This window comes from Aspergillus tanneri (genome assembly GCF_003426965.1).
Source record: "Aspergillus tanneri strain NIH1004 chromosome Unknown AapTan_2_pilon_pilon_pilon, whole genome shotgun sequence".
Lineage (NCBI taxonomy): Eukaryota > Fungi > Ascomycota > Eurotiomycetes > Eurotiales > Aspergillaceae > Aspergillus > Aspergillus tanneri.
Genome location: NW_022984629.1, coordinates 5,091,310 through 5,118,167, shown reverse-complemented (window position 1 = coordinate 5,118,167; position 26,858 = coordinate 5,091,310). Strand labels below are relative to the sequence as shown.

Sequence of the window (26,858 nt, the reverse complement as noted above, 5' to 3'; positions counted from 1 at the left end):
CTCACATACATCTGTAGTAGTCGCTCAACCCGGAAATTGAGGATGGATAGTTTCACGCCATGTCCCGCATAGCTATAGAGTTATACTCGAATTTCACAAGATAAGTCCTTAATCGCAGGAAGTCGAGCTGGGCAACCGTAGCAACACAGGATTTGCCAAGCGATCCGCATTTGACACAAACCTCTGTGGTGCGGCTAAACCCAGATCGGGCGGAAGTCGAAAAGTCCGAAGGGCAGCAGCTTTCGCGTCGAACCAACTCCCTCTCTTGACATCACCCACCCCTCCACCACAATCATGCTGTGCGCAAGTATGTTTATAATGCTGCTTCTCCTTTTCTTAAGTTATTACTGACGGGAAATTTTTTGCAGTTTCGGGAGAGGCACCTCAAGTGCCAGTCGTCTCGCCCAAGAGCGGTATGTTGCATCCTCAAAAAAGCACTTCCAGGACATCGGAAGGTCTGATATCTCCTAGGCAGCGTCTTCGAGAAACGTCTCATCGAGGCCTACATCGCTGAGAATGGAAAAGACCCTGTGAATGGGGAGGAGCTCTCCACAGGCGACCTCATCGAAGTTAAATCGCAGCGCGTTGTTAAACCCCGACCTCCTACGCTTACCTCCATCCCTTCTCTGCTCAACGTGTTCCAAGAGGAATGGGATGCCCTGGCCTTGGAGGCATATACACTGCAACAGACTCTGGCGCAAACCAGACAGGAACTCAGTACAGCGCTTTATCAGCATGATGCGGCTGTGCGGGTTATTGCTCGATTGACGAAGGAAAGGGATGAGGCCCGCGATGCGCTGTCAAAAGTTACCATCGGAGCTAGCCGCACCGGCGCTGCCGCTGCTGAGGCCATGCAAGTTGACTCAACTGGACTGCCCGAGGCAGTTTTGGCTCGGATTGAGAGCACACAGGCAACGTATGACGACCCTATGTCATTCCTACTTCTAGTCATGTCGCTGATTTAGAAACAGTCTCTCGAAGACCCGCCGTAAGCGTCCTATCCCTGAAGGGTGGGCTACTAGCGAAGCCATTTCCGCCTATCAGCCCTCCGCGAGCTCCGAACCTCTTTGCCCTGGTGGCAGAGCACTGTCTGTCAATGCAACAGGAGACCTGGCGCTTGTCGGGGGAGCCGACGGAGCCGTTGGTATCTACTCATTATCTCAGAAGCAGGTCCTCCAAACCTTGCATGCGAATGGCCCGGTTACCGACGCTGTGTGGGCGGGCGAAAAGGCTGTCGTTGCCTCCTCCACTGGTGCCGTGAAGGTGTTTGAGAACGGCAGTGAAGTCGCTAGTTTCAACTCCCATGCCGGGGCGGCAACGGCCCTCGCTGTGCATGCGACCGGCGACATTGTTGCCTCTGTTGGTGCTGATAAGAGCTATGTCTTGTACGACTTGTCAACGACCTCAGTGGTCACTCAGATCTTCAGTGATGCATGTAAGCAACTCGTGGACGTGGTGGCTCGATTTTATCTGACATATCCCTTTCAGCTCTACTGTCCGTGCATTTTCATCCTGATGGCCACCTCATTGCTGCCGGAGGTGTCGATGGGCAAATCAAGATCTTTGACGTCAAAACGGGTGTGGCGGCCGCCAATTTCGCTATGTCTAGCGCCGTGAAGTGCCTCTTCTTCTCCGAAAATGGCACTTTCTTGGCTGCTGTGGCGGACAAATCTACTGCTGTGTCCGTTTGGGATCTACGTAGCTCTCAGGAAGTCAAGGTCCTGGATACTGGCAACCAGATCGATTCTCTCAACTGGGACTACACCGGCCAATTTTTGCTGACCGGTGGGCCTAGCGGGCTGACCGTCCAGCAGTATTCGAAGGCAGCCAAGGACTGGTCGGAGCCCTTGCGGAGTGCTGTTCCGGCAGTTGCGGTGGGATGGGGCGTCACCGCCCAAAGGATTGTGGCGTTGAATAGTGAAGGTGCGATCACGGTGCTCGGTGGGCAGTAATAATGATGATACCTTTGGAAAATCAAACCCGTTTCTTTGTTTTGTACTTTTAGCCGCATGTCTTTTGAGAGAAAATATCAATGAATGCCGTGGATTCACATCCCTTCGATGAACCAACGAATGCTTATCAGATAGATATCACGGGACTCTCAACTGCAGTCTGATCACCAGAGCCAACAGAGCCAACATACTGGACTGCATGCTCAGTCATACACCTCATTCCCCTCCCTCTAGCACCTCGCACTTATTTCATCCTCTATTTCACTAGATACATTCTTTGTGAAGTGGGTAGTGGTCTCCAGTTGTTAAGTTGGCCATTTGTGGTGGGTATGCCATCGCTCCACTGCATTGACTCGGACCCAAACTACCTCCAGTACGACTACTAATCATGGCCTCCACTAATGCGGAGGCTTCCCCAACTCTGCCGGCGACAGTTCTCCCTTCTTTCTTTCACCACCTTCCTCCTTTATTACCCTTTCATTCCTGGTTTTCTTCAGAGTCTGGGATGGATCACGATTCAGGTGTTCAGTTTGTAGCCGCACGGTCCCGGAAGGTTTGTCCCCAGTCCATTCGCGGTGGGGCATTTGTTGTCCGTGCCAGATGATAATGAATTCACTGGATTTACTGACCATTGAATCCTTATGGCAGCGAGATCACCGCCAAATGTCTGAATCCCATGGCCGTCATGCCTGGCTACAAGATGCCGAAGCGTCGTCCTCCAGCGCCCATCCCACACAACCGCCCTCGCCACCACCGGCACGATATCCAGGAGATGGGCTCGACTATCGAAGACCCACGCACTCATCTTCCCAGGAAGGATCGGTAATTGATCTTACGAATGAGCCAGATTCACCCCCAGAAATTCGCCACTCCCAGAGCATAGAGAGTCGACCCAACACACGACGGCCACGACCCCCTCGTTTCGGAAGAGAGATAATGACTGAGGTTGTGGATCTGGAAGAAGAGTCTGACCCAAGTATACAGAATGATCCGCCGAGTTCTCCAGAAGTCCAGTTTGTAGGGTCCTCGGTTCGCTCGCAGCCTCCAAGAGACCTAGGCTTTGGTTCCAGTCTTTTACATATGTTCCACCTTCCCGATCCCCGAATCCGTCATGTATCGAACAGGAACGTGGTTCGACAGGAATTAGCGAGACGAGCGCGAGCGCGTCGTATGAATCAGCGTCCTCATGATGTGGATACGTTCTTACTTGGAGGGCCAGGCACCGCAGTCGATTTTGCTATCAATCTTGATGGGGACGGTCCACTGCACTTGGATTTCCCGCTTCAGGATTTTCCGCTTCAGGGACTCACACCCGACAGAGGGCCACCTCCAAGCTCATACAAACCACCTAGCCCTGCACCTGAGGGATTCACAAGAACTGCCGGGGAAGATGATGTCGTATGTTGCCCGAACTGTGACGCGGAGCTCGGGACGGGCGACGAAACAAAACAACAGATTTGGGTGGCAAAACAATGTGGCCATGTTCGTATTATCCAATTTTGAATCCTCGATTGCCGATTCTAACGTTCAGTCAAGGTTTATTGCGGCGAATGTGCTACTCATCGGTCGAAGTCCAATGCGAAGAAGGTCATGCAAAATACAAAGCCGTTCTCAAAATGTCAAGCGGCTGATTGTGGGAAGTCAGTCAGTGCTCCGCGATCAATGTTTCAAATATATTTATAAGGGAGGCCGCAACTCTCTTGACACATATTCCAATGGTTGCATTATGCTGGTGTTAGGGTCAGATGACGTCCTCGATTATCACGATTAGCCACTTTGTTGATACCCTCATTGCATTTACTCGGTGGGACTAGGTCTTTTATCATAATTGTTAATATCTCGAAGACGGATTATTTGCTTGTTACAGATAAATTTTGGCTGCACAGAGCTTGGTGTACATCTTTCAGGTTCAAAACATGATTCGGTTCAATCGGATTAATTGTAGTTAATAACAGCGGACTACGGTACTTGTGGTTTCTTTGATCAAAACTATCACTGCGTTTTGTACATATGATGCAAACCCGCCAATAATATAAGTAGCTTTGGGTTGTCCCAGGGAATAAATAAGACAGGAAAGGAAGGCACATAATACATAATATGACAAGTGGGAAGGATTCACGATCCAAAACATAACACCATTACCATAACCCCAACAGAAGCAAAGCAGCCGTTTTATACCCTCTTAAGATCTCCATGATACGGTGACCAGATGCCACGCACACTCTCGTTGATACTCGACACAGGCTTCTTGGTACGCTTCAACTTCTCGCCATTGGCTTCTTTTAACAGGTTGGCCTTGTTGAATATTTGCTCAGGTTCAAGATTGCGAACACAGATCGCTTTCTCTCGTCCATTGATATAGTGGCCTTTGATAACCGGGTGCTTGTGTGGTCGTGGGGACACTCGAATTTCGACCTGGGGATTGGCTTTCGCGAAGGAAGGAAGTTTGTTCTTCAAGAAGCTCCTATATAGTCCCAAATATAAGTACAAACCTTTCCGAGGTCCAGCACATTGGATGAACATACACCATGCCCCGTGAGCTACCTGCCCAGTCGCAATAATGGAAATCTATACGCTTGCATTGTAGAATGAAGGCACCCACGCCGTTCTGCAGAGACGCGGCATTAGCTATCAGAATTTGGTAGGAACAAAGAAAAGGAGTATATTAATTAGAAATCATTACCTTTGCAGTAGACACTGCCCTGATACCTTGAACCGGCATTGTTAAGTATCTTGATCGCTCTTGAATACGCCTGTTGCACCTCTAGGAACTAGTCAGCACTTTTCAACAGCCGCCCGCCGCATTAATTCTCATTGGCCCGCGGCAAGCTCGGCTGGCGCGCCTAGCTGGCCCGGCACTGGAGCCTGCCAAGTGATGAAAGGCAGAACGCGAACCTCATCAACCTCGAAGATACCAACAACAGATTCCGCCTCATGAGTACGCAGAGTTGATTGGCTAGGTTTTCTTTTGCTAAAACATTTCCCTCTTGCATCAAGTTTGAGGGTTCAGGATGACGGATAAGCTTCCCCCTCCGTTGCTCGCTCTCTTTCAGCCGCGGCCACCCCTGCGCTATGTCACTCCCCTTGACCGGGCCCCAGAGGATGCGAGAAAGAGTACAATCGGGGGCATTGGGCAGTTTCTCCCGGAAATCAAAAAATATGAAGAGGAGATACCTTACAACGCCACTGATTGTTGGTTGCAGCGTAAATGGCGCCAGAAATTGGAAGCAAAAGAAAGATTAAACAATCAGTTGACAGAAGGTCTCCGGGATTGTATGCTTCCTCTCCAAAATAAAACTAGAAAATATTAAAATTTAGTCGATATGTTTGTTTTCTGACTGTTATTCAGATGACCCTTCCAATGATCAACAGGCACGAGGTGATCCGTTCAAGACACTTTTCATTGCTCGCCTTAGCTATGATGTGAAAGAATCAGATCTTGAACGAGAGTTTGGGCGCTTTGGTCCTATTGAAAGGGTACAGCACCCAGATGCCATGATATTTCAAGGCCTTTCCCCTCAGTAAGAAATGCCACTGACAAGTCCAAGATCCGGATTGTTAAGGACACCATCACCCCTAAGGGGTCCAAGAAGCCGCACAGGGGCTACGCTTTTATTGTATATGAACGTGAAAAAGATATGAAAGGTACTGCGGTTGAATTCCCTACACTTTTGTGGTCTAAATGGCATGCAGAGTCATTTTAAGATTATTTAATGCTGACCAAAATGTTCTTTCTCGTCTGCTTCAGCGGCCTACAAAGAGACAGATGGGATTCGGATTAAAGATCGTCGCGTCCTTGTGGATGTTGAACGCGGGCGTACTGTTAAGGGTTGGAAGCCTCGTCGGTTTGGTGGCGGTCTCGGAGGTCGTGGCTACACAAAGGCATTGCCTTCCCGTCCGGTTGGCCCAGGATTCGGAGCGCCCTCTGGACCGGGCGGTTTTGGTGGCGGATTCCGCGGTGGCTACGGTGGTAGAGGATTCAAAGGTGGTTTCCGTGATCGTGGATTCGGTGGCGGCCGTGGAGGTATTGGATATCAAGGAGGTCGGAATGGATTTGGTGGACAGGCCCCACCAAATGCACCCTCTGGGCCCGGCGGTGGGCGAAGCGGTGGCTTCGGTGGCAGGCATGATCGTGAGCCGAGGGGGGCAACGGGAAGCAACCGTGAGCCCATAAGGCCAAGAGACGGGTTCGCCGACCGTGATCGACGAGACCATGATCGTGACCGTGAGGGTGACCGTCACAGGGACCGTGATAGGGACAGTTACCGCCACCGGGATCGTGATCGTGAGCGTGAGCGTGACAGGTATGGAGGCCGGGAGGATTATGGACGGAAGCGGTATCACGAAGATGATGCGTACGATGACCCTCGCGCTAAGAGAAGATACTGAGTTCTTGTTATTTCGAGGGATTTTTCCCATCCTATTACTCAGATACGGTATGCTGGTGGGTATTCCTGACTAGTGGTCGTCTTTTCATTCATCCGCCCCAACGCCAATGGGTAAGGCATGGCAAGGTCAACAGAGATTTAAGTCCTGATTTTGGACGCAAATTCAAATTACTCACAGCAGCCAAAGTGCTATGCATTCTTCCACTATACGACGATATATTTTACGAGGGGAATTCATCCATCGATTGGGCCATATAATGACCGTCGACATCTTCTGGACGAGGTTTTGAGTGATACGACCCCATCCTTTTCCGATCCTGTTGTTTGATTTCTGTTTTACTATTTTTCCTGTTGTTTCCCTTTTTTGCTTTTATCCCTTTTGCTATTTTTCCTTTTTTTTCCCCCTTTTTTTTTTATCTCTTCCAAGGGTTCCAGATACTCTAGAGGGGTAAGTATGTATTTTAGGTAGTCAGCATCTCTTTCGGGCGGAAATAATGGTAGGAGCCATGGACGTGCAGGTAAGAAGATCAGGTAAGGTTTTTCTTCCAGGAACAATGACCGATGCCAGGTATCTTCGTATGGGTTGTAAATCAAAGTAATGAACGATCTGGGGTGTTTGTTTGATTGATTTAAGCGACTTAGGTCTGCATTGTAATTCCGTCAGGACAAATAGAAGCTCTTGTCGGGGTAGTCTGCCCAGTTCGATCACGCACATCGTTTACCGTCTAGGCTTAATTTAGTATAAGAAGATAGGATTACACATACTTTCATCGGCCGTTACCAGATGATATCTGAAATAGTAATTGTCATTTCAAAGAAAGAAAAAGGCGCCTTAACCCAACTCCATGAAATGCCCGGGGGATTTCGTCGACAAAAAACATAAAATATAGTTCGAAAAACTTTTTCTATACCCGAACCTTACTGACCATCTACCTCCATTTCTCCCTGACGCTTCTCCAGGATCTTCACTTCACTCGATTCCCGAGTCCAGTATGCCTTCAAAGCAACATGGAACTCCGAGCTAACCACACCAAACATCTTCAGTAACGTCGTCTGTCGCGAATCCAGAGTCTCGCCCTCTCGACACACGGGGTACCCTTCCTGTCCCTCGGTCAACTCCAGCATGACCTTGCCTTTCACCAGACGGGTGGGGACACCCAGTTTGCGCAGTTCGGGCTCGATTGTGTGGCTGACCGGCTCGTCCTCCGACGCGGGGATATCGCCTCCACGAGAATACACGAGGCCAGCGGGGATGGTGAACGAGCGAGTGCTAACGGTACCTGCACGAGCGAAGTCAAGAGGACGGAAGTTTTCAAAGTACTCGATCACCGATTGCGGATCGCGCGAAGTGAAGAGGAGACCGACGGCACCGGTCAGATAGGACGAGAGGCGGTGCAGATTCGTGGCAGCTTCGGATTCAGGGTTCTGGCCTAGAGCGACGGCCATGACTTTGGTTTTACCGAAGAAGAGACTGTTCACTGTTTAGTTATTGATTTTTCCTCCCCTCCCCGGCTTTGGTAGAAATTTCGTTGAACATTGGAGCGGGAAGATTTACCGGCTATCTGCAAACTCGGTGCGCACATCTTTCAAGTAGGTGTTTCGCATGTTATCGACCCCGAAGACGAACAGGTGATCATATTTCTCAACACATTCGCGGATATTTGCATACAACCGCCGGGTGTGTTCCTTATGAGATTTTTTGGTGGTCTTGGACTCGTGGACGACTCTGGCACGTTTGGAGCGAGGCATTGTGGAAGTTGGGGGAATCACCAAAATAGAAAAAGGACTGGCAAATAATTCCCACTCGATATCCTGAAGGAAGTGGACGTTCCCACTGTATCCAAGCGCGGAAAATTGTCGACTCGGCGAATCGAATTCCCATGATTATTTTTCCTTTTTTTTTTCTTCACTGATAACAACCGGATTAATGTTGATGCGCGGCTTATCCGATCGGGCCAACCCGAATGGGGAAACAAGCTGTTGAATTCAAAACCGTCTCTTCCCATCGCCAAAGGGTTTAATTGATCGGTCTGACTTGACAATGCTTGATTTCATGGATTACATCCAACTCGCCTTCGGCGACACGACGGATTGGAACCGTGACAATTCGTATTCGTCGCTCACGGCCACCGCGCAATGTATGTAGCCTCTTTTGTCTACCAATACCACCCATCCCTCAATCTGACGCAGAGCATACAGCGCTCCTCGACTTCAGAACCCCGGAACGCCTGCGCGTCCATCTCTCATCCCTATCCACTCCACACTTCGCTACCAGTTACACCCTCGGCACCGTTGGCTTAATCGATGGCTCTGTCTCGTATCTATACAGCACCGTCCCCTTCGACAACACACCCAGTCGAAGCGCCCTGCTCCCTCTCCGCAAGCTTTCCCCCGGCTACCGTCAAGTTCAGCCGCCTGTAGCCCCCGTCGAGAACTGGGGCTGGGACTCGATCCTCGATGGAATGAGTTCCGGCTTGGAGCCGACCCAGAAGAATCCCAAGCACGATGGCAGCAGCAGCAGTAGAAGCGGCCATGAATCGGCTTCAACTCCCCTCGCTCAGAAAGCCACTTTGCTGCATGCAACGCTGCATCTTCCTCCTCCCACCACTTTGAATGCGCTCTTCCTGCGCCGCATCTCGCCCACAATGCAACTCACCTTGGCAGTCTCCTCGACGCGAGGTCCGCCTCTATCAAAGTCCGCTCCGCAAGCTTCCCTCCTGACCCAGCTCTCCCACAACACGGGGAAATACAGCAACGAGTACCTGTTCAGTACAGACAATGCGCTCTTTGGATGGCGCGGACTATGGAATTTCGGCCCGGATCCGCGCACTTCCAAAGACAACGTCTCTCCCCGCCTCTCGCTCCTCTCCGCTGGCGCAGAAGCCTACTATTCCCCAGTCTCGTCACTCGTGGGCATGTCAACCGGGTTGAGATTCAGCACTCTCCCCGCGGCCACAGATCTTCCTTCTTCAGTCATCTCGTCTTCTTCTGCCTCTACCTCTTCCGTGTCCTCCTCGTCGCCCTCTCCTAATAACAACGCCCCCTTCTCCACCTTCCCCTACACACTGACCTTAACCTTAACCCCACTCACGGGCTCTCTCTCAACGACATATTCGCTGCGCGCATCGCCCAATCTCGCTTTTAGCTCCCGCTTCGGCTTCAACGTCTACAGCTGGGAAAGCGAAATGGTAGCGGGCTGTGAACTATGGCAACAGTCCAAACGACTCTCCGACGAGGATACCACCAACAACGACGACGGTTTGGAATGGGCCCGTCGGAAAATGCGTCTCTCGCAGCCGGTCCTTCTTCCTCCATCAGCAGAGGTGCTTGGCACTGGCACTGGCACTGGCCCTGGCCCTGGCAGAGATGCGAACACTAAGAAGGAGGAAGAGGCTAATGGATCGGTGCTGAAAATCAGGGTCGATCAGTCATGGAATGTACGACTGCTGTGGGAGGGGAGAGTCAAGGAGTTGTTGGTTAGTGCGGGAGTTGGGCTGGGGCCGAGTTCGTTCTCTCCCTCCTCGCCGTCGTCGTTGTCTTCGTGGACGAATCCGTCTGGAGGACAGAGTGGAGGAGGGGGTGGAGGTCCGGGCAAGTCGTATTGGAGAGGAGTTGGGGTATCGGTGCTATATTCGTCGTGATTGGGTTGGAAGGTATTTTTTGTAAATGATTATGACTTGATTTGTATATATTGTATATATATATATATATATATATATATTTGGGCTTGAATATCAAATATAGGATACTTCTGACCGGCACTCAGTTCATGATTTCATTTGGTAAGACTTTCACTCATAACCATTTTTAGATCTTTATACATGTGAAGGAACGTCAACTAGTTCTCAGGATTCCCGAAGCATAGTCCATCCTTTCTTTCACTATTTGATGGAATTTGATGGGATTTGATGGTTGCTTGCTTTCCTGTAGGTTTGACTAAGAAGTACTTATTTAACGAAGGTCCCGGATTTCATTTACAGACGAGCGTTGATGATGTCGACGACTACATGAAAGTTAGTTGTGATACTAACCAGACCAAATGACAAGGAAAATAAGGCAAGAGGAAGTCGAAAATATATGGTAAAGAACTTACAAGCAGGCTTCAAGCTGGCACCGCCAACGAGGAAACCATCAACATCAGGCTCCTTAGCGAGTTCACGGCAGTTCTTCTCGCTGACGGAGCCGCCGTAGATCACGCGCGTGTTTTCAGCAGCCTCAGCGGAGATAGTCTCGCTCAGCCACTTGCGGATAGCAGCATGAACATCCTGCGCCTGCTGGGTGGTGGCAACCCTACCAGTTCCAATAGCCCTGGGAAACCAGTTAGCTTGTGCTTACGGTCTTTAAGCCCCTCCACAAGGGAGCCTTGTGGAAGACAGAAGGTGGATCTATTACCAGACTGGCTCGTAGGCAATGACAACCTTGGCCCACTGCTCACTGGAGAGCTCCTTGGCGACGGCATTGAGTTGTCTGGTCACGATGTCTATGGTCTTACCAGACTCACGCTCCTGTCATGGGGTAAATCAGTTGGCTTTACACAAAAAGAAAGAAAGAAAAGAAAGAAAATAAATAAATAAAGGAAAAGAAAAAAGAATGAAAGAAAGATGGAGAGAGAAGAGGGCGGCTAACCTCAAGAGTCTCACCGATGCAGAAAATAACGCTAACGCCACCCTCAATTGCAGCCTTGACCTTACGAGCAATGAACTAGGGTAATTCAATTAGCCACTCGGAAAAATATAAAAGTACCGGAAGCTAGGGAACAGAACATGCCTCGTCAGTCTCCTTCAAGATCACACGGCGCTCGCTGTGTCCGATGATGGTCCAATTGATCTTGGCGTCACGTAGCTGCTCCACGGAGATCTCACCAGTGAAAGCGCCATTAGGCTTGTCGAAGACGTTCTGGGAAGCAACACCAAGCTTCTCGTTGGCGGCCTGGCGGGCAAGGAGCAAGTAGAGGGCCGGAGGGGAGATGACGACCTCGGACGAGGGGTCGAGGCTGGCGTCATTCAGGTTCTTGATGATGGCGGTAATACTGTCCACAGTACCGTTCCTGTATTCGTCAAGGGAAAGAGAGAGATTCCATCAGCACAGCCGCATGATGGCGCTTTTAAAGAAGGGAGACGGGGGGAGGGGGAGGACTGCGGGGCAATGGTGAGGGTCGTACATCTTAAAGTTACCACCGACGAAGAATTGGCGAGGCATTTTGGCGATGGAGTGATGAGAATTGAAGAGACGGATTGGTTGTCGTAGGAAAGTGGTTTGGGGCAACAATGTGAATATGATATGGATAGTATGGGAGAGAGGGAGAAGAAACAAGACACGGGGTACAAATAGGAAAAGAAACGAAGCGAGCGATGACGAAGAGAAACTCAAAGGTGGGGCTTATCGATAAGTCACGTTAATGTGTTGGCACTGCATTCTCTTCATTCTTTCTTTCATTCATGCATTCATTCATTGCTTTATTAATACTATACGCCTGGAACTGGCAAGTCCATATTCTGTACCGTACAATAGTTTTCATCCCTGAAGTTACCCTCCATCCATAGAACGACCCTATCCCGATGGACTCCCACCCACGCACGAAAAACTCCCGAAAAATGGTAAAAAAAAGATAAAATGAGAATAACCCAAAAGCACCATTTTACAGGGCATCGTGTAGATAGTATCGTCGAGGATAAAAGGGGCCCGATTCGTGCAGAGACAAAGACCGGTTGAGACGCACCTCATCCAGCCTCTCGCGCAGCATTTGCGTCCGATAGTCCACCATTTTCTCTCGGCGCTCAACCCTCGCTTCTCGGTCATCCAGAATTCGGCTGCGAATGTCATTGCGGGCCCGTAGCCCGCGATACTTTTCGTCAAGCGTCACCAAGTCGAGGTTGTCAGACGTGGTGTGGATAATTTTCGGCCGTTCCCGGGCTGGTCGGGACAGTTCCCGAGAGTGAATGTTCGCTTGCCGGTGGGTACTGTTTTTGCTCTCCGCCGGAACCACGTCGATGTAGCCGGCTGGGTATCGGACACGACCGTGCTTGGCCTCATGGCCGGTCTTGGAGTGTTTTCGATAATGGGAGCGGTAGGCGGGTTCGTTGCGTCGTGCTTTCGACGAATGGCGGCGAAAGAGACTCCCGCGCCATGGCTGTGACTTTTCGCGGTCTGCATCATCATACTCTTCTCCCTCTTCCGCCTCCGAGCCATCAGTGATGGAGCTGACTTCGTCATGGTCAAAGAGAACGGACTCGTCGTCTCCTATGCTGCTGGACTCCGGTGCCCATTCGGGTTCGGGTTCCGGCACAGTCGGTGCTCTCGGAATATTACTGCCATGATTGACGTGAAGCGGATGAGGGAAACTTTCTCTTCCTAGATGCTGCTTCATATTCTGACCGAATGGGTTGTGGCCGTGGTTAAGCCCTTGCCCCTGGCGGTGTGGATTCATATTCCCAGGGAGGCCCTCGGCGCCGTGTTGCAAGACTTCAATACCGGGTCCCCTTCCCGGCATAGCTTGGGCGTGGTGTTGCATATCTGGTTGTGGGTGGACACCAGCTGGCATTCCTTGTGGGAAAGAGCCTTGGTTAACATGCGGTCCCTGCTCTGGGTGAACTTGGTGATGAGTTTGGTGATGAGGTACATGTTGCTGAAGCCGAGGGGGCGGTGCCTGATGGGGATTGTTGTTCATCATTGCTGGCATTTGCCCCTGATGGAGACCCGGTATTGCCCATGCCGCGTGTTTTTCAAGGTCGACGTTCACTTGTCTCGGCTCATCGTGGGCCACCATGCCATCAACATTTGTTGGGATTCTTTCCTTGACCTGGTGAGGCTGCTCTGGGTTCACAGGCCCTACATTGAAAGCCTTCGGGTATGAGGGATCCACGGGCTCCCTCATAATCACGACGTCCATGGAGACGGTTTCATAGTCCCCACGACGCGAGTTTTTGCCCTTGAACGGTTTGTCCTCTTCCTTGATATAGACACAGGTCCATTCACCCCGCGGATCTCTCTGTCGGAGTTGGTTAATCAATTGATCCACATGGGTACGCTTCAGCTTAGACAAGGTCTGGTACTGTTGGGTCGCAGAGAACTTCTTGGCCCGCTTCTGCACCATCTTGAGCAGGTCCGTCTGACTCAGGTGCATCTGGGTCCTTTCGGCATGACTCCAGGTGGGTTTTTGGCCAGCTGCCGTATCAGCTTTGAAGAAAGTAAACCCCACGTACTGGGGCGGGGCCCGTGGTTCGACTTCTTTATAGGGTGTAAAGCTTCGTGCCTTTTGGTCGTTGGCAACGAAGCTGTCTGCGTTCACATGGAGCCGGGACATCTCTTCCGCTAGGCCTGCGGGGTTGATGGAGACGGGTGTATGGTTCTGTAGAACGCGGGGGGCCTCTCCTGGATGAACATGTGCATGGCTTGGTGCATGATGAACCGGCGGCACTGGAGGAACCATGCTCTGATTGATGAGCACCATGTCTCCTCACCAGATTGTCCCTTTTGGGGGATGAAAGATGGGAGGGAAATGATGGGATGGGAACAGAACAGGATATGTCTTATAAGGAGAGAGATGTTTGCAACAGAAACAAAGATGAACAATGATATACAGTGGAGAGACAAAGAGTAGAAGTAACATTCCCAGTTGTCTAGGGGAAATCAAAAGGGGGAGTGGGAAGGTCAGCTTTCCAAAATATCCGACGAAAGAACGAGGCAGGCAGGAGGCTGCTCAGCATGGAATCCTCCAGTCAGGGAAAGATGTTTCAGGAAGGGAGGATCCCTGTACTTCTGCCTTGCGATCTGGTTTGGTTGACTAGACGCTCAGGATCCGAGAGGTCCAAACTCAGGAGCCGTTGGAGCTCTCTCCGGGGTGATAGGATTGGATGGGATAGAACGATGAAGCTTCAGTGGGACAGGATGGGGTGAACAGGCAACAAGGGCAAAAGTCCACCCTGTGCCCGTTAACACGGGATCAACAGGACTCAAAATGAGTGTATTGTTGACAGTGAGACTATCTGTCAGGAGGGGAGGTAAATTTTTTTTTTTTATTTATTTTTTTTTTTTTAAAATAGTATCTTTCTTTTTTCGTAACGCCCGGATGATGAGGATGATGAAAGGAGAAGGCTTCAGCCGCGATCAGGGGCTATGCGAAATGTCAGAGTGTACCCCCCAATAATGCTGGTCTACGAGGGGGATGAAAGTTAAAAAAAAAAAAAAGGAAAGGAAGGAAGGAAGGAAGGAAACAAAGAAACAAAAGAAAAACAAAGGCCAGATCGTTGGAAGTATTGAGAAAAAGAGAGCAATGAATGACCAGGCACATCTCTAGCTGCATACAGTCGATGGAATTCTTCATTGCATGCAGTGTGAACTTCAGAACAGTAGTGGTAGCCTAGCAGGTTGACAACCATCTTGGAACTATGAGACTTTTTCGCAGCTGAGATTGCCGGGCTGACTGCAGTTAATTGGGCTCATTGGCAATCCGACATGCAGCCAAGACAGGCACCATCGCTTACTGGAGTCTGACTGGCGTCATCATCAACATGAATGACTCTACACTTCTGTCCTTTATCCAGTCTGTATATGGGATCTGGACAATTCTATCATGCATATTCAACCCCCCGATCAAGCCTATTCTAATCGTCGTCATCCCTGAGCGATTCCCCGCTGCGACTTTATGCTCTGATAGGATACACTCTAGTCTCGCCATGACTCACGACTCTTCCATCTTGACATGCTCCTGTTGGTGGAGGCTGACAATCGTTATTTCGTCTGACTGGAGATCTCCGCACTAGCTCCGTTCTCAATGGTTGTCGCAGTCATCTGTGAACTATACAGCTGCTGAGATGGGTTTCGCTTGAGTTTAGTGGAAGGAGCTGGATGTTGTAGTATGAAATTGTGAGTATTTTATTCTCGTGGTTTTTTAGTCTCCTTGTAATATTAGGATCCCCGAACGTCCTTTTAATCAATATAAACTCTGTCTATGATATGGTTGATCTCTGGACGAGATTGATCTCGCTACGTATGCCTCTGTAGGTTAGGAAGAATTAACATTGCTAGTCTCACTCTTGCAAATAGCAAAAAAGTTGAGCATAAATATCCCATGGAATTTCAGGTCACTAAAGGCAGATAGTTTTCAAATTGATCGTACTTTTGAGAGCGAAATAGCGCAGTAGTATATGTTCTTCTACTCTAGCCCGGCAAATCACTCTATCTGAAATAAGAACCATATTAGCCATTCTCACTGACCTACAGAATGAAAGCTCTCCCCTATCCTAAGTAAATCCCTCAGTACCGCAACATAAATTCAGCGACACCATAGGGTCAGTAGTCCTCAGCAGAATACTTTACTAAGCAGCCTACCGAGGAGCCTTCGAGCTCACATCGACCATATATCACTTCTCAATCATCACCTGGAACTGGAGCATGCTTTCTCCTCCACCCATCCCCCCGGTCCAGTCCCATACACTTGCTCACCGAACATATGCGGCTGCATCTGCATGAGTTGCTATAATGGTCCACAATGCCTTGCTTCTCGACAGCACACTCCAGTCTACTCCATTCGCCGTGTTTGAGCCCTGATTCAATGCATTCGTTCGCTTTAGTAGAGTTCACCACGCCGGAAACAGTACTCCTTTGCTCTCGGCCAGCCTCAAATACCGGAGGAACCCGGACCTTCCTCTGTCGGTGGCACCGTCATAAATGCTACTCCCGCGGGTGGTGCCGCCGTACATGTAATCATCTTCCATTCTCAAAAAGTACGCATCGATCAACAGCTTGAAAACGTCTTTCTTGAATAGATCGTGCAGCCACGTGGCGTGGAGTTTGTGGAAGGGCTTGTTGAACAGCTTCTAGGGTATAGTTTCGGTGGGCCGTGGTGTCGTGGGCAGTCCCTGGAATGCCAGAGGTTGAGGAGGTAGAGACAGAGGCACTGGAGTTGACTTTGGCCTGAGCGCTACTGGCACAGTTTTTCTAGTGTGTTTTCCAGCCTGCTTTTTGGCAGTCGCGGGAACAGTAGAGAGCTGATTTGCAGCGGGAGCAGTTCTTGAGAGAGGATGTTTTGGATTCGGCCTTGTTGCATACTTTGCAGACTCTTTCGGTCACCTGGGGTTAAGCCCGCCTTGATACCAAATGTTTGTTTGCGAAAATGAAAAGAAAGTCTTCGTGATAGGGGTATTTGGTCTTGCTATGCTCTAAATGAATATGAGAACTATGCGCCAGAGATACTTTCACGGATTGAGGACCACAGAAAGGAGCCTAAGAGTGAGAGGTGAATGGAGGTAAGGAGGTGTGCAAACCAAGTCGCCTGTTATTCGTTTACGATATTCACCATCTTTCCGCCGCCGTTTACCTTCTTCCTCTTCTTACATGGCTGGAGGCATTGAGATATTCTTCAGCGCTTTGGTACTTGTTTGTGTACAGCATTATCCTTTGTATTGGCTACTTTATGCTCGAGATCTCTCACACTAACCCAGACAGTATCTTCATCAAAACAAAAGCCAGCCATTTATCAACGTATCTTCCCATTGCCCAACCGATTGACCAGTCGGATATTATCTAATGATGTATTTCCATATAGCGGGTTGCTCCTGGCTGCATGTACTTCTATTTCCTCAACGTACACCGAAAATAATTTATGGACAGTGTGCAGTTTATATCATGTGGCTTTCTCAATATACGGGGGCTTCTACTTGTTGGTTGAGATGGCGTAAAGTCAACGTCGGTAACCATGCAGTCCTGGATATTTCGAGTCTCTCGAAGCTCTTCTTGTGTATCACCAATCCGATGACTCTAGTGTCAGAAAACCAGGAGACCTTTGTGAACGTCTACTCAGATCGAGAAACATTTCCGCAGATCAGGACCCAGAAATACGAGTTCTCTTTGGGTTCTTGTTCCTGTCAGTATAATGTGCGTCTTTGTACGTTTTCGTTCACATGATAGCCATAGGTGCCCAGAATTGGACAACTTGCATACAGTCTGCTTGACAAAAATATAGCGGGGGACAAGGTGTACAAATCACCGATCTTTCGCCGTATCAATGGGGCTTCTTGGCTTCGTAGCTAAGATACCCAGATACCGCCAGTCCCCATGGCCTCGATTAGGTAGGACCCCCGTAACAGTATTAATGAAATGACATTCCAGGCCAAAAAAAGTAACAAATAGATAAGGAATATAGACGAGTAAAAATAAAGTCGTGTCATTGGGCGTATGTTGTCTGAATAGTCCCAAACCACATCATCGTAAACCCGGCATCTTCAACCATATGTTGGAATACCCCGGGATGTGACGTACTATTTGTTGGCATAGCAGCAACCTCGTTAATTTTGCGCATGGAACGAAACAATACTTCTGTGGAGCCGTCATTTAGCTCGTGGTCGTACTCAATAAGGACAGACGACCCCCAGGGCGGAGTTCATGGAAGAATCCGGCTAAGACTGCCTCGGGATCTGTGTCCTGAACAAATGTTCCCATTGTGTAAATGCCATCAAATGTCTGGCCTTCAAAATTCTCCAAATGGTGATAGTCCATTTTCTGAACGGTAAACCAACCCTCCGATATTGCTGACCGGGAGACAATCCATTTTGCCTTGTCCAGATGTTGTTGAACAACGTCAATCACTTTTGATTCTGAAGTCATATTTTGTTGCTAGATTAATAACCACGTGGCCGACGCCACATCCAGCATCAAGGACGTAGGACCAGATGGGAGATTCAGCGACTCCGCCGAATTGTCCTCCATTGCGCGGAGAGCTTTGCTGATCGGCAATGGCCACCAGGTGTCATTCTCGTAGAAGCCAAAACGGTGGGTTCCACGCAGAAGTAGTCGATACCCAATTTTTGATTCGAATGAATCTTAGTAGGTCTGCAGCTGATCATTAACGTTGATCAGCGGTTCTCGATCAGGTCCCGACGCTATGATTTGGTTCAGCATTTCTAATACTCTCTGTCTAGCGATTAAGGATCGCGTTTTCAGGAATAAACAAAATTTTTTTTGTAAAAGAAGAAAGAAAAAAGAAAAAAACAAAATAGAAAGAAATGAAAACGAAGAAAATGCCGTTGAACAATGTGGATGGAATCGATAGAGGGTGAAGTAGAGAGATAAGATGAATGTATAGAAAAAGAGAAGGGGAAAAAAGGAAAGAAAATAAACCGAACTTACTTCTTTGAAGCAGAAAGTCGTACCGCATTAATAAAGAAAATAGAGGGAGATGCTTCGAGCTGCCTCAGTCAATTCCACTAGCAAGCTTAGCAAACTAAGCGAAAATGACCAAACCGAGCGAAGTTGACTTTTGGAGTATATAATAATAACAGCCCATAAGATCCATAGCAGCCGCGGCCCGAAGCCATTGGAGTCTGAGCCTGACACTAAATTATGGCTTTCCACAAAGACATACATCTACGGTCCTACGCGCTGGTGATGCCCAAAACAACCAGTTAAGTGTCATATCATGTTCTCAGCTTCAGCAATGCAAAATTGAAGGTTACACACAGGAACATACGATGATTTGATTGGCTATCATATGCGCCAGCTAACTGCTTAATGCTAACTAGATTGGGCTGATAGGCCATCTTATGGAATTCTACCAATCGCACGAGCTGTATTACCACCAGCCCAGCACTAGCTAACAAGGTTGAATATGCGTCCGTATAGTCCACAGTTCTAAGTTGCACCATTATTTAGTCAACGTACGTCTTTCGAGTTTTACAGGCCAGAATTCTTGCTCTGCCTGGTTTTCTAACTTATTTTTGCAAGCGATTTACTTGGCTATAACATGTTTAGTTCTATCTTATTAATTTGATTTGCACGCCTTTTTTTAATTTTAGGTTTTGACCTCCTCCTATCCATGCATGTGCATTGCTTATACGTACATGGATCGAAGAGGGTCCGCTGGGCGCTTACTACTCTGTAAAACTGCTCGTTAATGCAGTGAGTGAATTACAGTATTTTCTATTTATAGCCGGCGCTTCGCCCATCCGTGCTTGCTCCTAGGGCTAAACGGGGAAATACATTGATACACATTCTTTTTGCCTATTGATATGTTACATAATATAGATGGTTAGTTAACTATCGCGGGCGCTTTTACATGGCGCACAGATGCCTACCTACATACGATGTGCAAACGCTAAGTAGGGTCTAGTGGTTTTGCCACTAGACAAACACTTAGGGGGCACTAACTGTGCAGTTTATGTCTATTTAGCTGCCAGCTCTAGCTCTGAGTATCTTGGGATGTCTATGGAAGATGTATAATTATATAGTTTATACTTATTGCATTCCGATCCAGTTTGACTTTATCTTGCCCCATACGGCGAAGTGGGTATCCATCAGAAATGGTAAGGTGCCAAGCGATGTCTTATCAGATCCTGCCGACCCACTTCCTTTTATCCCCGACGAAGAGCACCCACGGTCTCCAAGCCGCCGTAGAAAATATGCAATTAAACTTGAAACTGTTAAAGGGCTACCCAGGGTCCTTGCATGAATATGTATGCCTCCTTCCTGCCTTTATTCTCCCCGGACACAATCATGGTGTTATATCATCAGCTCACATGGTTCTTGAATTCCACAGGCAAAGGGACTGGTGGCTTTCGAGTATACCAAAGGTGCTCGAAGGAAGCCCAACACGCTCCTTTTTCTCGGAGGTTTAGGAGATGGTCTCTGCACCGTGGAATATATCGCAGACCTGGTCTCGGCAGCCGAGTCGACACAATGGTCGATCTTCTCGCCGATTCTGTCCTCGTCATACGGGGGATGGGGTCTGAGCCATCTGGGGAAAGATATCGACGAGATCGCCCAGTGTGTGCGGTACATCCGTGAGTATAAGACTCAGATATACGGGTCCGGGAAGATCGTTGTCATGGGCCATTCGACAGGCAGCCAGGATGTTATGCATTATCTCACTTGTGTGAATCCGCGACCAAAACACCCGGTCTTGGACAGGGGCACGGAGCCAGTAACCAGGCCTTGTATTGACGGGGCTATCATTCAAGCACCGGTGTCAGACCGAGAAGCTATGCTCTGGGTAATGACCACCGGGACAGACAGGGACAGCCCAGAAACTATGCGGGAACTCTGCGCCAGAGCAGCCGAGAATGCAAAGAAGTCGCCTTTCGAAGATGGTGATACCCTCGACACTCTTGTGCCACTCTCCGTGACTTCACGAATCGGGTACCCCAACAGTACGTCTGTGAGTAGCAGCCGGTTCCTCAGTCTACTTAGTCCGGATAGTCCACAGAACCCGGGCGAGGACGACCTATTTAGTTCGGATTTGAGTGACGAAAAACTCCAGCAGACATTTGGGGCTATTAAATCGCGCGGGATTCTCAAGTCCAAGCTCCTCGTACTGTACTCAGGACGAGATCAATCTGTGCCTCCGTGGGTGGACAAAGAAGCCTTGATGCGGCGGTGGTCTGTCGCTGCGGGCCAGGAAATATGGGATTCTAATAGCATGATTATCCCTAATGCTTCCCATGCCTTGAGTGATCCAGATCAAGCAGAACCTAGGAGGATATTGGTAGAAAGGGTTACCCAGTATCTAGATGAGGTTGATACGCGGCCTTTATTTTGACCTGTACTGCCTCGTGACAAGGATATATGGTTGTCGGTGAACTAGCGGGTGCTTTGGAGGAATGTCATCTTTCAAGTCCGGTTCTTTATTATCTCACGTACTGCAGAATAAGAATTAGAATACGTGCATTATAAGGAGCCTTGAAGCCAGCTGCTGTCATCCCAGTCAACCTCAGCACTACCACTTCTAACGTGCTCACTCGTCCTCAAATAGCAGCAAAAGACACTCTGCTGTCCATTGACCTCTGTCTTAGGGATTGTCTGTACAGAATATATTGTGACGACAGATTAAATAGAAGAGTTATCTATGTTACAGTTAAGAACTCGGATCTCGTTCCACAGGAGTCGCAAACTTACGGCCCTGACGTGATACGTGAGCTATCCAAGCTCAAGGAATGGTACGACACATGGGATACCCATACTGTTTACTAAGACGACAGTGGAATCCGGACGCTTTGCAAAAGCAGCACATACTTGGTGACTGCGAGCTCGTCAATATTTTCGACCTTTAGATTCTAGTCACTAAAGACCCGAGTCTTCCGTGTCCAGCGAGGGAATAGACGATGTATCTTAAAATAGCCAGTTCTGGGTTTGAACTTGGCTGGCTCGCACGGGAGATTAAAGTGTACCATGTGTTGGACGATTAAGCATCGTCCCCAAAACTTTTAGGCTATGTCTTCGAAGAGACGCCACACCGTGTTATTGGATTCATATCCGAAGAAATTATTGGATATCGTCCGAGTACTTTGGATCTTGAAATTCGAGAAAAATCCCTGTAGCACTTCATGATCTCGACATATTGGTACATGGAGATATTAACAGGGACAACATATTCATCACTAATGAAGGAGCGAAGTTCATTGATTTCGAAGACTCCTGCGTCGGCACTCTGAGAACGCAGAAGAGGGGGCAAGAAAAAGAGTGGTGAATTGCAAGGGTTGCTGGTGATGCTAGCGGACGATTCTGGAAGGAAACGCCTGTGGACAGTGGATGACAACACATAAACGTCAACTCATTCTTGAGTCGGGATAATAATTATTAGCTATATGAAGGCCGTGATCTCGGATTTCTCCCATCAAAGCGCCGACCAAACTCTTCTCGATCTGTCCCACACAAGCCCTCTATCCACTAATGCCTGTAGAAGCTCTTTTCTCGACTGCTGAAAAGGCAGGAACCCAAAAGGATTATGCTCTACCAAAAAAAAAAAAAAAAAAAAAAAAAAAAAAAAAAAAAAAAAAAAATTGCAACTACAAAAACCAGACTACATCTCTAACGCCCTTCATTTCCATCGGCATTAATAGTGTGTTTGGACTCTGCAAGGCTAAACTTGCTGGCGTGCAGTTGGTTAGAATTCATTCTATAGCGTTTCCTATCATAAAACTCCAGGGCATTAAAGCATTAACATCCATGTTCTGGTAATTGGTGAGGATAAAACCTTCAAGGTTTGCTGTGATCAAGTCGAAGACTCCAAACAAAATGATCCAAAAGTTGTTTCCATAATGGATGCAAGGATATGTGCTGCAGCCTTTCACAAACAAAGGGGCAAAGATACATGAAGAGAAAAGAAATGTGGGTGAACTAATCAACGACGGAGGCTATCAAGTCGTGCTTGCAGATCATCATCGCTTGTAGTCCCCCCAGCACCCACTGGCTGAGCAACCCGATTCTCAGCAACCGCGGTCTTCTGTATGTCGGTGGGAGTCTCGCCCAGCTGTAAAAGTTAGCATGAGCCCAGTTGTGCTAATATTCCAAGAGAGAACACCAACCGCTTGGTTCAAGTCTACGCCAATTTCATCCAATACCTCCTTGACGATATCTTCCCCTTCTTCCTCCTCTCCTTCCATTCCGGTGGCTTCGTCAATCGCATCATCCATCATCTCTTGTCGCTGATCCATAATATCATTTTCTCGTTCAAATTCCATCGCGATTCGCTGGAGCGCGGGAAGGTTCATCTGTCGATTCATGCTCCCGAGTAGCATCGTTGCGCCTTTCATGGACTGCACCATCTGTTCATTGCTCCGAACGGTCTGCATAAAGGGTCAATATATTAAAGGGTCAAGATAAGCAGTTGTACGTGGCCGGCGGTTCCACGGGGCGCCTCATACCTGAATTCGAAGGGAAATGGCCTGTAGCTGTGTTCGCATCTGGTAGAATTTCTGGATATACCTGGCCAGGAAAGTCTTCGTTAGATCGACATGATACGATGAAACAGACCCTGGATCCTCTGCCATGAACGCACCTTCTTGTCCGAACCAGGTCCTTGGCCTGGATCTTACAGGCTCCTATCTGACCATTCTTAGCATTCTTTTTGATATCCTGAATCAACTTCTTCTCCTGATTCTCCAGTTTGACCCGCTCCCGGTCAAGTTCACGCTGTGTCCTGTCAAGAGCCCTCTGGTGTTTGCGCAGGCGCTCTGCTGGCGTCATGCGCTTTCCGAATGCCCACTCGACGATCTAGAAAGCGCACAATCAGTTGGGAGAATCCACAAGAGAAAGTAACCAAAGACGACTTACATTCATGTTAGTAGGATAGTAAAGATGACCTTGAAGACTGCAAAAATCCAGCCATCAACAACGGTGACATCAAGGCACTACCTACTCACCAGGCAGCGGAGGTAACTTTGATACGAGCCATTACGACGGGTCACATGGATGCCGCCCACCAAACCCTTTGGGGAAGATCACCTAATTTGCCCATTCAACTTTCCGAGAACCAAAACATTAAGTTCCCGCCTTTGTCGCCTCGACTTTGATCAATTTCTCATGCAAACAACGCCCTTTTCGTCATGAGTCAGGAGTATTTTCCCGGCAAAGGTGGCTCCTCTGCCGGTGAGGGCTCGTCCAGACATCCTCCGGACGACGAACCATCAGAGAACCCTTTCTTTTCAACCGCTCCGCCCGCGTACATGACCGTCGGCAATGGCTCGACCTCGGAGAGTGCCACAGCCTTGATGGCTTCATTGCAGGAGGATTCAGGATATGGAGGGAGTGTCGCGAGCGGAAGCGTGATGGATGGCGATACTGGCGGCAGGTTAAGGTCGGATCTACTGGTGGATAGGCCAACGCCCGCGCATACCCCCACACATCTGGGACAGTATAATCCTGCTGGTTTGTCACTCCAAACAGTATTGAGGTTATGAGATGAGAGTAGCCCTAGTTTTTGCTGACATTTTTGAATCGCAGCGGAACTGGAGAGACAGGTTGTGGCGAGCCATGTCCATCAGCTTCTATAGTAAGTTTTTACGAAGTACCATAGACGCGAGCAGAAATGCTAAAGGCTTTGACAGTAACTCAAACAGAACTAAGCTGGGTCGTGCAATCTCGCGCACTGTTGAGACCTTGAAAGAACTCCAAGATATGAATCGCCAGTGGCCCGCCCATTATCCTTCCGTACAGAACCCCGATCCTTCTCGACCCGCACTACAGCACACCCAGTCGTTTAAGGCAGATTCGAATGGACCGGAAGATATTCGGCCTGGAATGATGAGACGAGCGGCGACAATGCCCACCAGTGAAGATTTGGCGGAATCCAGTTCAGCTGCTGATCGTCGACCTTCGCCCGGCCCAAGGTTGATGAGTCCACAAATTGCGCAGGAGTTCTCGATATTGAAACTAGATCTTAAGTTGGGTGCTTTGTCGCAGGCGGAGTTGGTGCATTCATTGGAGAAGGCGTCGATTGCCTCCCTCTTAAACGGGAAGATCAGCCAGAGCGTCAAGCACCTCCTTTCGTTGCGCGACAGGATCGAGGATACGTCAAGTAAGGTTCTGATCACCGGTGACCTAAATGCTGGAAAGTCAACATTCTGCAATGCTCTACTACGTCGCAAGGTTCTTCCTGAAGATCAACAACCCTGCACCAGCATTTTCTGCGAAGTTCTGGATGCACGAGAGAACAGTGGAGTTGAGGAAGTACATGCGGTGCACAAGGACAGGCAGTATAACCGCAACGACGAACGAACCTATGATGTGTATTCTTTGAAGGAGCTTGAGAATATTGTTATCGACAACTCCCACTATATGCAGTGCAAGGTCTACGTGAGGGATGTGCGAACCATTGACGAATCCCTATTGAACAATGGCGTGGTGGATATTGCTCTCATTGATGCACCTGGCTTGAACTCGGATTCCTTGAAAACAACCGCCGTCTTTGCCCGTCAGGAGGAGATTGATGTCGTCGTTTTTGTGGTTTCGGCCGCAAATCACTTTACGCTCTCGGCCAAAGACTTTATCCACAACGCTGCTCATGAAAAAGCCTATATATTTATTGTTGTCAACGGGTTTGACCAAATTCGGGACAAGCAACGATGTGAGCGTATGATTTTGGATCAAATTGGCAAGCTTAGTCCTCGTACATACAAGGAAGCTGCGGAACTTGTTCACTTTGTTTCCAGCAATGCCATTCCGGTTGCACCTCCGATGTCCGTCGAAAGCTCCGGCTCTGGGGGAGGCGGTGGAGGTTCGGACCCTCACGGGGACGATTATGATGATTCGCATGATCATAAAGGAAAAGGAAGAGATAAGGGAAAGGAGAAACAAAAAATCCAAGACTTTGAAAATCTAGAGAGCTCTCTTCGGCGGTTCGTTCTCGAGAAGCGCTCTCGTTCGAAACTTGCTCCTGCTCGGACGTATCTTCTCAACCTGCTTGCGGACTTGAATTCGCTGGCCTCCATCAACCGTGATGTTGCTCAATTTGAGCTTAAGCGTGTTACAGAAGAACTTGCTGAACTTGAACCAGCATATGAGGATGGCAAGAAGAAGCAGGTGGAACTAGGTGACCAAGTGGAGAAATGCATCGAGGATTCTTGTGATGATGTTTATAATCATACGCGGTCGACTCTTTCCAACGTCATTGATCGTGTTTCTGATGCTGATCTTGGTGTTGAATACCCCGGCTTCCTGTCTGCATTCCAGTATGCTGAGGATCTGAAATTTGCCATGTTGGAGCAAATATCGTCGTCGGTATCAGACTGCGAAGATTATGCGCGTGGAAAGACAGTTCAGGGAGTTGGGTTTATTCAAAATATTGGCCTCCTACATGTTGGGAAGGACAAATTTGCTCCCTTGAAATTCCGCGACGATATGATGTTCCGCCGAGGTCGCCGTCATACAATTGCTAGGCAACTCGACACGGAAGTTGAACTATGGGACTTTTTTGACATCGCTGGAATCTGGGAACGACAAGAGAAGGTAGCAGGGACAGGCATGGCCATGACAGCTCTAACTGTCGTTGGGGGCAGAGCATTTGGTGGTATCAGCTGGATTGACAGCATGTTCAGTGCTTTTAAAATCCTCGGGCCCAACAATGTGCGACGCCTTATTCTCCCTGGTGTAGTCGCCGCTGGTGAGTCTTTCATTCCACCATCCACAGATCTGGGAGATGAAACAGCTGCTAACTTCGACAGCCCTTTTGACTGCTGCATATATGATCTCAACTATCCCAACCACGCTTCCCCCTCGCCTTTCTCGCAAGCTTGCCGCTACCCTCTCCGAAATGGATTATGTTCACTCTAATGCCAACCGAATTTCGTCGGAAGTCCGTCGGATTCTTCGCCTACCGGCTGGCAGCCTCCAAGCCAGCCTCGCGCAAGGTATCGAGGATCTCGGAAGACGTAAGCTCGAGGTCGGCAAGACGAAGCACGAGAGCGAAACTGCAAGCAAGTACTTCTCCAATCTCTTAAGAGAAAGCAGCGAGAACAGAAGATCCGTGGAATCTATAGATCTCGATGGCCCATTGCCCGGTGCCATGGCAACTCATGGGCCCTGAGCTGCAATCATTATTTGTACAAAACACTCATGATGCTGTATGAGGATTCTGTTGGTGTTTCTTCTTTTGTTGGCGGTTTGCATTTTGTCTTCGTCCAAAAAATATTCCCATATTGTACTATCAGCTTTCGCATTCCCTCTTTTTTTTCAAACAAGGCTATTTTTTAATACAATAGCTTCTTTGAGCTATGTTCTCAGGTTTAGATAATGTATCCAGCTCCCCTCA

At 48.7% G+C, this 26,858-nt stretch overlaps 12 protein-coding genes across 12 annotated transcripts; 6 read left to right on the top strand and 6 right to left on the bottom strand.

Moving 5' to 3' along the window:
- Window positions 1–294: 294 nt before the first annotated feature.
- ATNIH1004_001616 (pre-mRNA-processing factor 19 family protein) lies at window positions 295–1,952 on the top strand (the record flags this gene model as incomplete). The annotated part of the gene is made up of 5 exons (XM_033566315.1): window positions 295–307; window positions 369–413; window positions 472–916; window positions 972–1,435; window positions 1,489–1,952. The coding sequence occupies 5 exons, from the start codon at window positions 295–297 to the stop codon at window positions 1,950–1,952; spliced, it is 1,431 nt and encodes a 476-aa protein (XP_033432072.1).
- A 505-nt stretch (window positions 1,953–2,457) lies between these two features.
- Window positions 2,458–3,455, top strand: ATNIH1004_001615 (putative RING finger domain protein; the record flags this gene model as incomplete). The annotated part of the gene is made up of 2 exons (XM_033566314.1): window positions 2,458–2,505; window positions 2,601–3,455. 2 exons carry the CDS (start codon window positions 2,458–2,460, stop codon window positions 3,453–3,455), a joined length of 903 nt encoding a protein of 300 aa, XP_033432071.1.
- A 669-nt stretch (window positions 3,456–4,124) lies between these two features.
- On the bottom strand, window positions 4,125–4,674 carry MRPL51 (mitochondrial 54S ribosomal protein mL43; the record flags this gene model as incomplete). Its single annotated transcript, XM_033566313.1, has 3 exons — window positions 4,125–4,416; window positions 4,478–4,560; window positions 4,636–4,674. The coding sequence occupies 3 exons, from the start codon at window positions 4,672–4,674 to the stop codon at window positions 4,125–4,127; spliced, it is 414 nt and encodes a 137-aa protein (XP_033432070.1).
- Window positions 4,675–4,963: 289 nt separating this feature from the next.
- Window positions 4,964–6,341, top strand: ATNIH1004_001613 (U1 small nuclear ribonucleoprotein 70 kDa; the record flags this gene model as incomplete). Its single annotated transcript, XM_033566312.1, has 4 exons — window positions 4,964–5,225; window positions 5,302–5,429; window positions 5,501–5,597; window positions 5,701–6,341. 4 exons carry the CDS (start codon window positions 4,964–4,966, stop codon window positions 6,339–6,341), a joined length of 1,128 nt encoding a protein of 375 aa, XP_033432069.1.
- Window positions 6,342–7,258: 917 nt separating this feature from the next.
- On the bottom strand, window positions 7,259–8,089 carry MRT4 (ribosome assembly factor MRT4; the record flags this gene model as incomplete). The annotated part of the gene is made up of 2 exons (XM_033566311.1): window positions 7,259–7,811; window positions 7,896–8,089. The coding sequence occupies 2 exons, from the start codon at window positions 8,087–8,089 to the stop codon at window positions 7,259–7,261; spliced, it is 747 nt and encodes a 248-aa protein (XP_033432068.1).
- A 292-nt stretch (window positions 8,090–8,381) lies between these two features.
- Window positions 8,382–9,981, top strand: MDM10 (mitochondrial distribution and morphology protein 10; the record flags this gene model as incomplete). Its single annotated transcript, XM_033566310.1, has 2 exons — window positions 8,382–8,478; window positions 8,540–9,981. 2 exons carry the CDS (start codon window positions 8,382–8,384, stop codon window positions 9,979–9,981), a joined length of 1,539 nt encoding a protein of 512 aa, XP_033432067.1.
- A 333-nt stretch (window positions 9,982–10,314) lies between these two features.
- TPI1 (triose-phosphate isomerase TPI1) lies at window positions 10,315–11,539 on the bottom strand (the record flags this gene model as incomplete). The annotated part of the gene is made up of 6 exons (XM_033566309.1): window positions 10,315–10,343; window positions 10,434–10,648; window positions 10,733–10,845; window positions 10,967–11,041; window positions 11,099–11,387; window positions 11,502–11,539. 6 exons carry the CDS (start codon window positions 11,537–11,539, stop codon window positions 10,315–10,317), a joined length of 759 nt encoding a protein of 252 aa, XP_033432066.1.
- Window positions 11,540–11,978: 439 nt separating this feature from the next.
- ATNIH1004_001609 (uncharacterized protein) lies at window positions 11,979–13,790 on the bottom strand (the record flags this gene model as incomplete). The annotated part of the gene is made up of 1 exon (XM_033566308.1): window positions 11,979–13,790. One exon carries the CDS (start codon window positions 13,788–13,790, stop codon window positions 11,979–11,981), a length of 1,812 nt encoding a protein of 603 aa, XP_033432065.1.
- A 3,714-nt stretch (window positions 13,791–17,504) lies between these two features.
- Window positions 17,505–17,944, bottom strand: ATNIH1004_001608 (class I SAM-dependent methyltransferase; the record flags this gene model as incomplete). The annotated part of the gene is made up of 2 exons (XM_033566307.1): window positions 17,505–17,656; window positions 17,689–17,944. 2 exons carry the CDS (start codon window positions 17,942–17,944, stop codon window positions 17,505–17,507), a joined length of 408 nt encoding a protein of 135 aa, XP_033432064.1.
- A 1,691-nt stretch (window positions 17,945–19,635) lies between these two features.
- Window positions 19,636–20,870, top strand: ATNIH1004_001607 (putative esterase; the record flags this gene model as incomplete). The annotated part of the gene is made up of 2 exons (XM_033566306.1): window positions 19,636–19,638; window positions 19,872–20,870. The coding sequence occupies 2 exons, from the start codon at window positions 19,636–19,638 to the stop codon at window positions 20,868–20,870; spliced, it is 1,002 nt and encodes a 333-aa protein (XP_033432063.1).
- Window positions 20,871–22,451: 1,581 nt separating this feature from the next.
- DID4 (ESCRT-III subunit protein DID4) lies at window positions 22,452–23,504 on the bottom strand (the record flags this gene model as incomplete). The annotated part of the gene is made up of 6 exons (XM_033566305.1): window positions 22,452–22,580; window positions 22,636–22,896; window positions 22,975–23,035; window positions 23,109–23,323; window positions 23,384–23,420; window positions 23,473–23,504. 6 exons carry the CDS (start codon window positions 23,502–23,504, stop codon window positions 22,452–22,454), a joined length of 735 nt encoding a protein of 244 aa, XP_033432062.1.
- A 151-nt stretch (window positions 23,505–23,655) lies between these two features.
- Window positions 23,656–26,633, top strand: FZO1 (mitofusin; the record flags this gene model as incomplete). Its single annotated transcript, XM_033566304.1, has 4 exons — window positions 23,656–23,977; window positions 24,053–24,101; window positions 24,157–26,210; window positions 26,272–26,633. The coding sequence occupies 4 exons, from the start codon at window positions 23,656–23,658 to the stop codon at window positions 26,631–26,633; spliced, it is 2,787 nt and encodes a 928-aa protein (XP_033432061.1).
- Window positions 26,634–26,858: the final 225 nt, after the last annotated feature.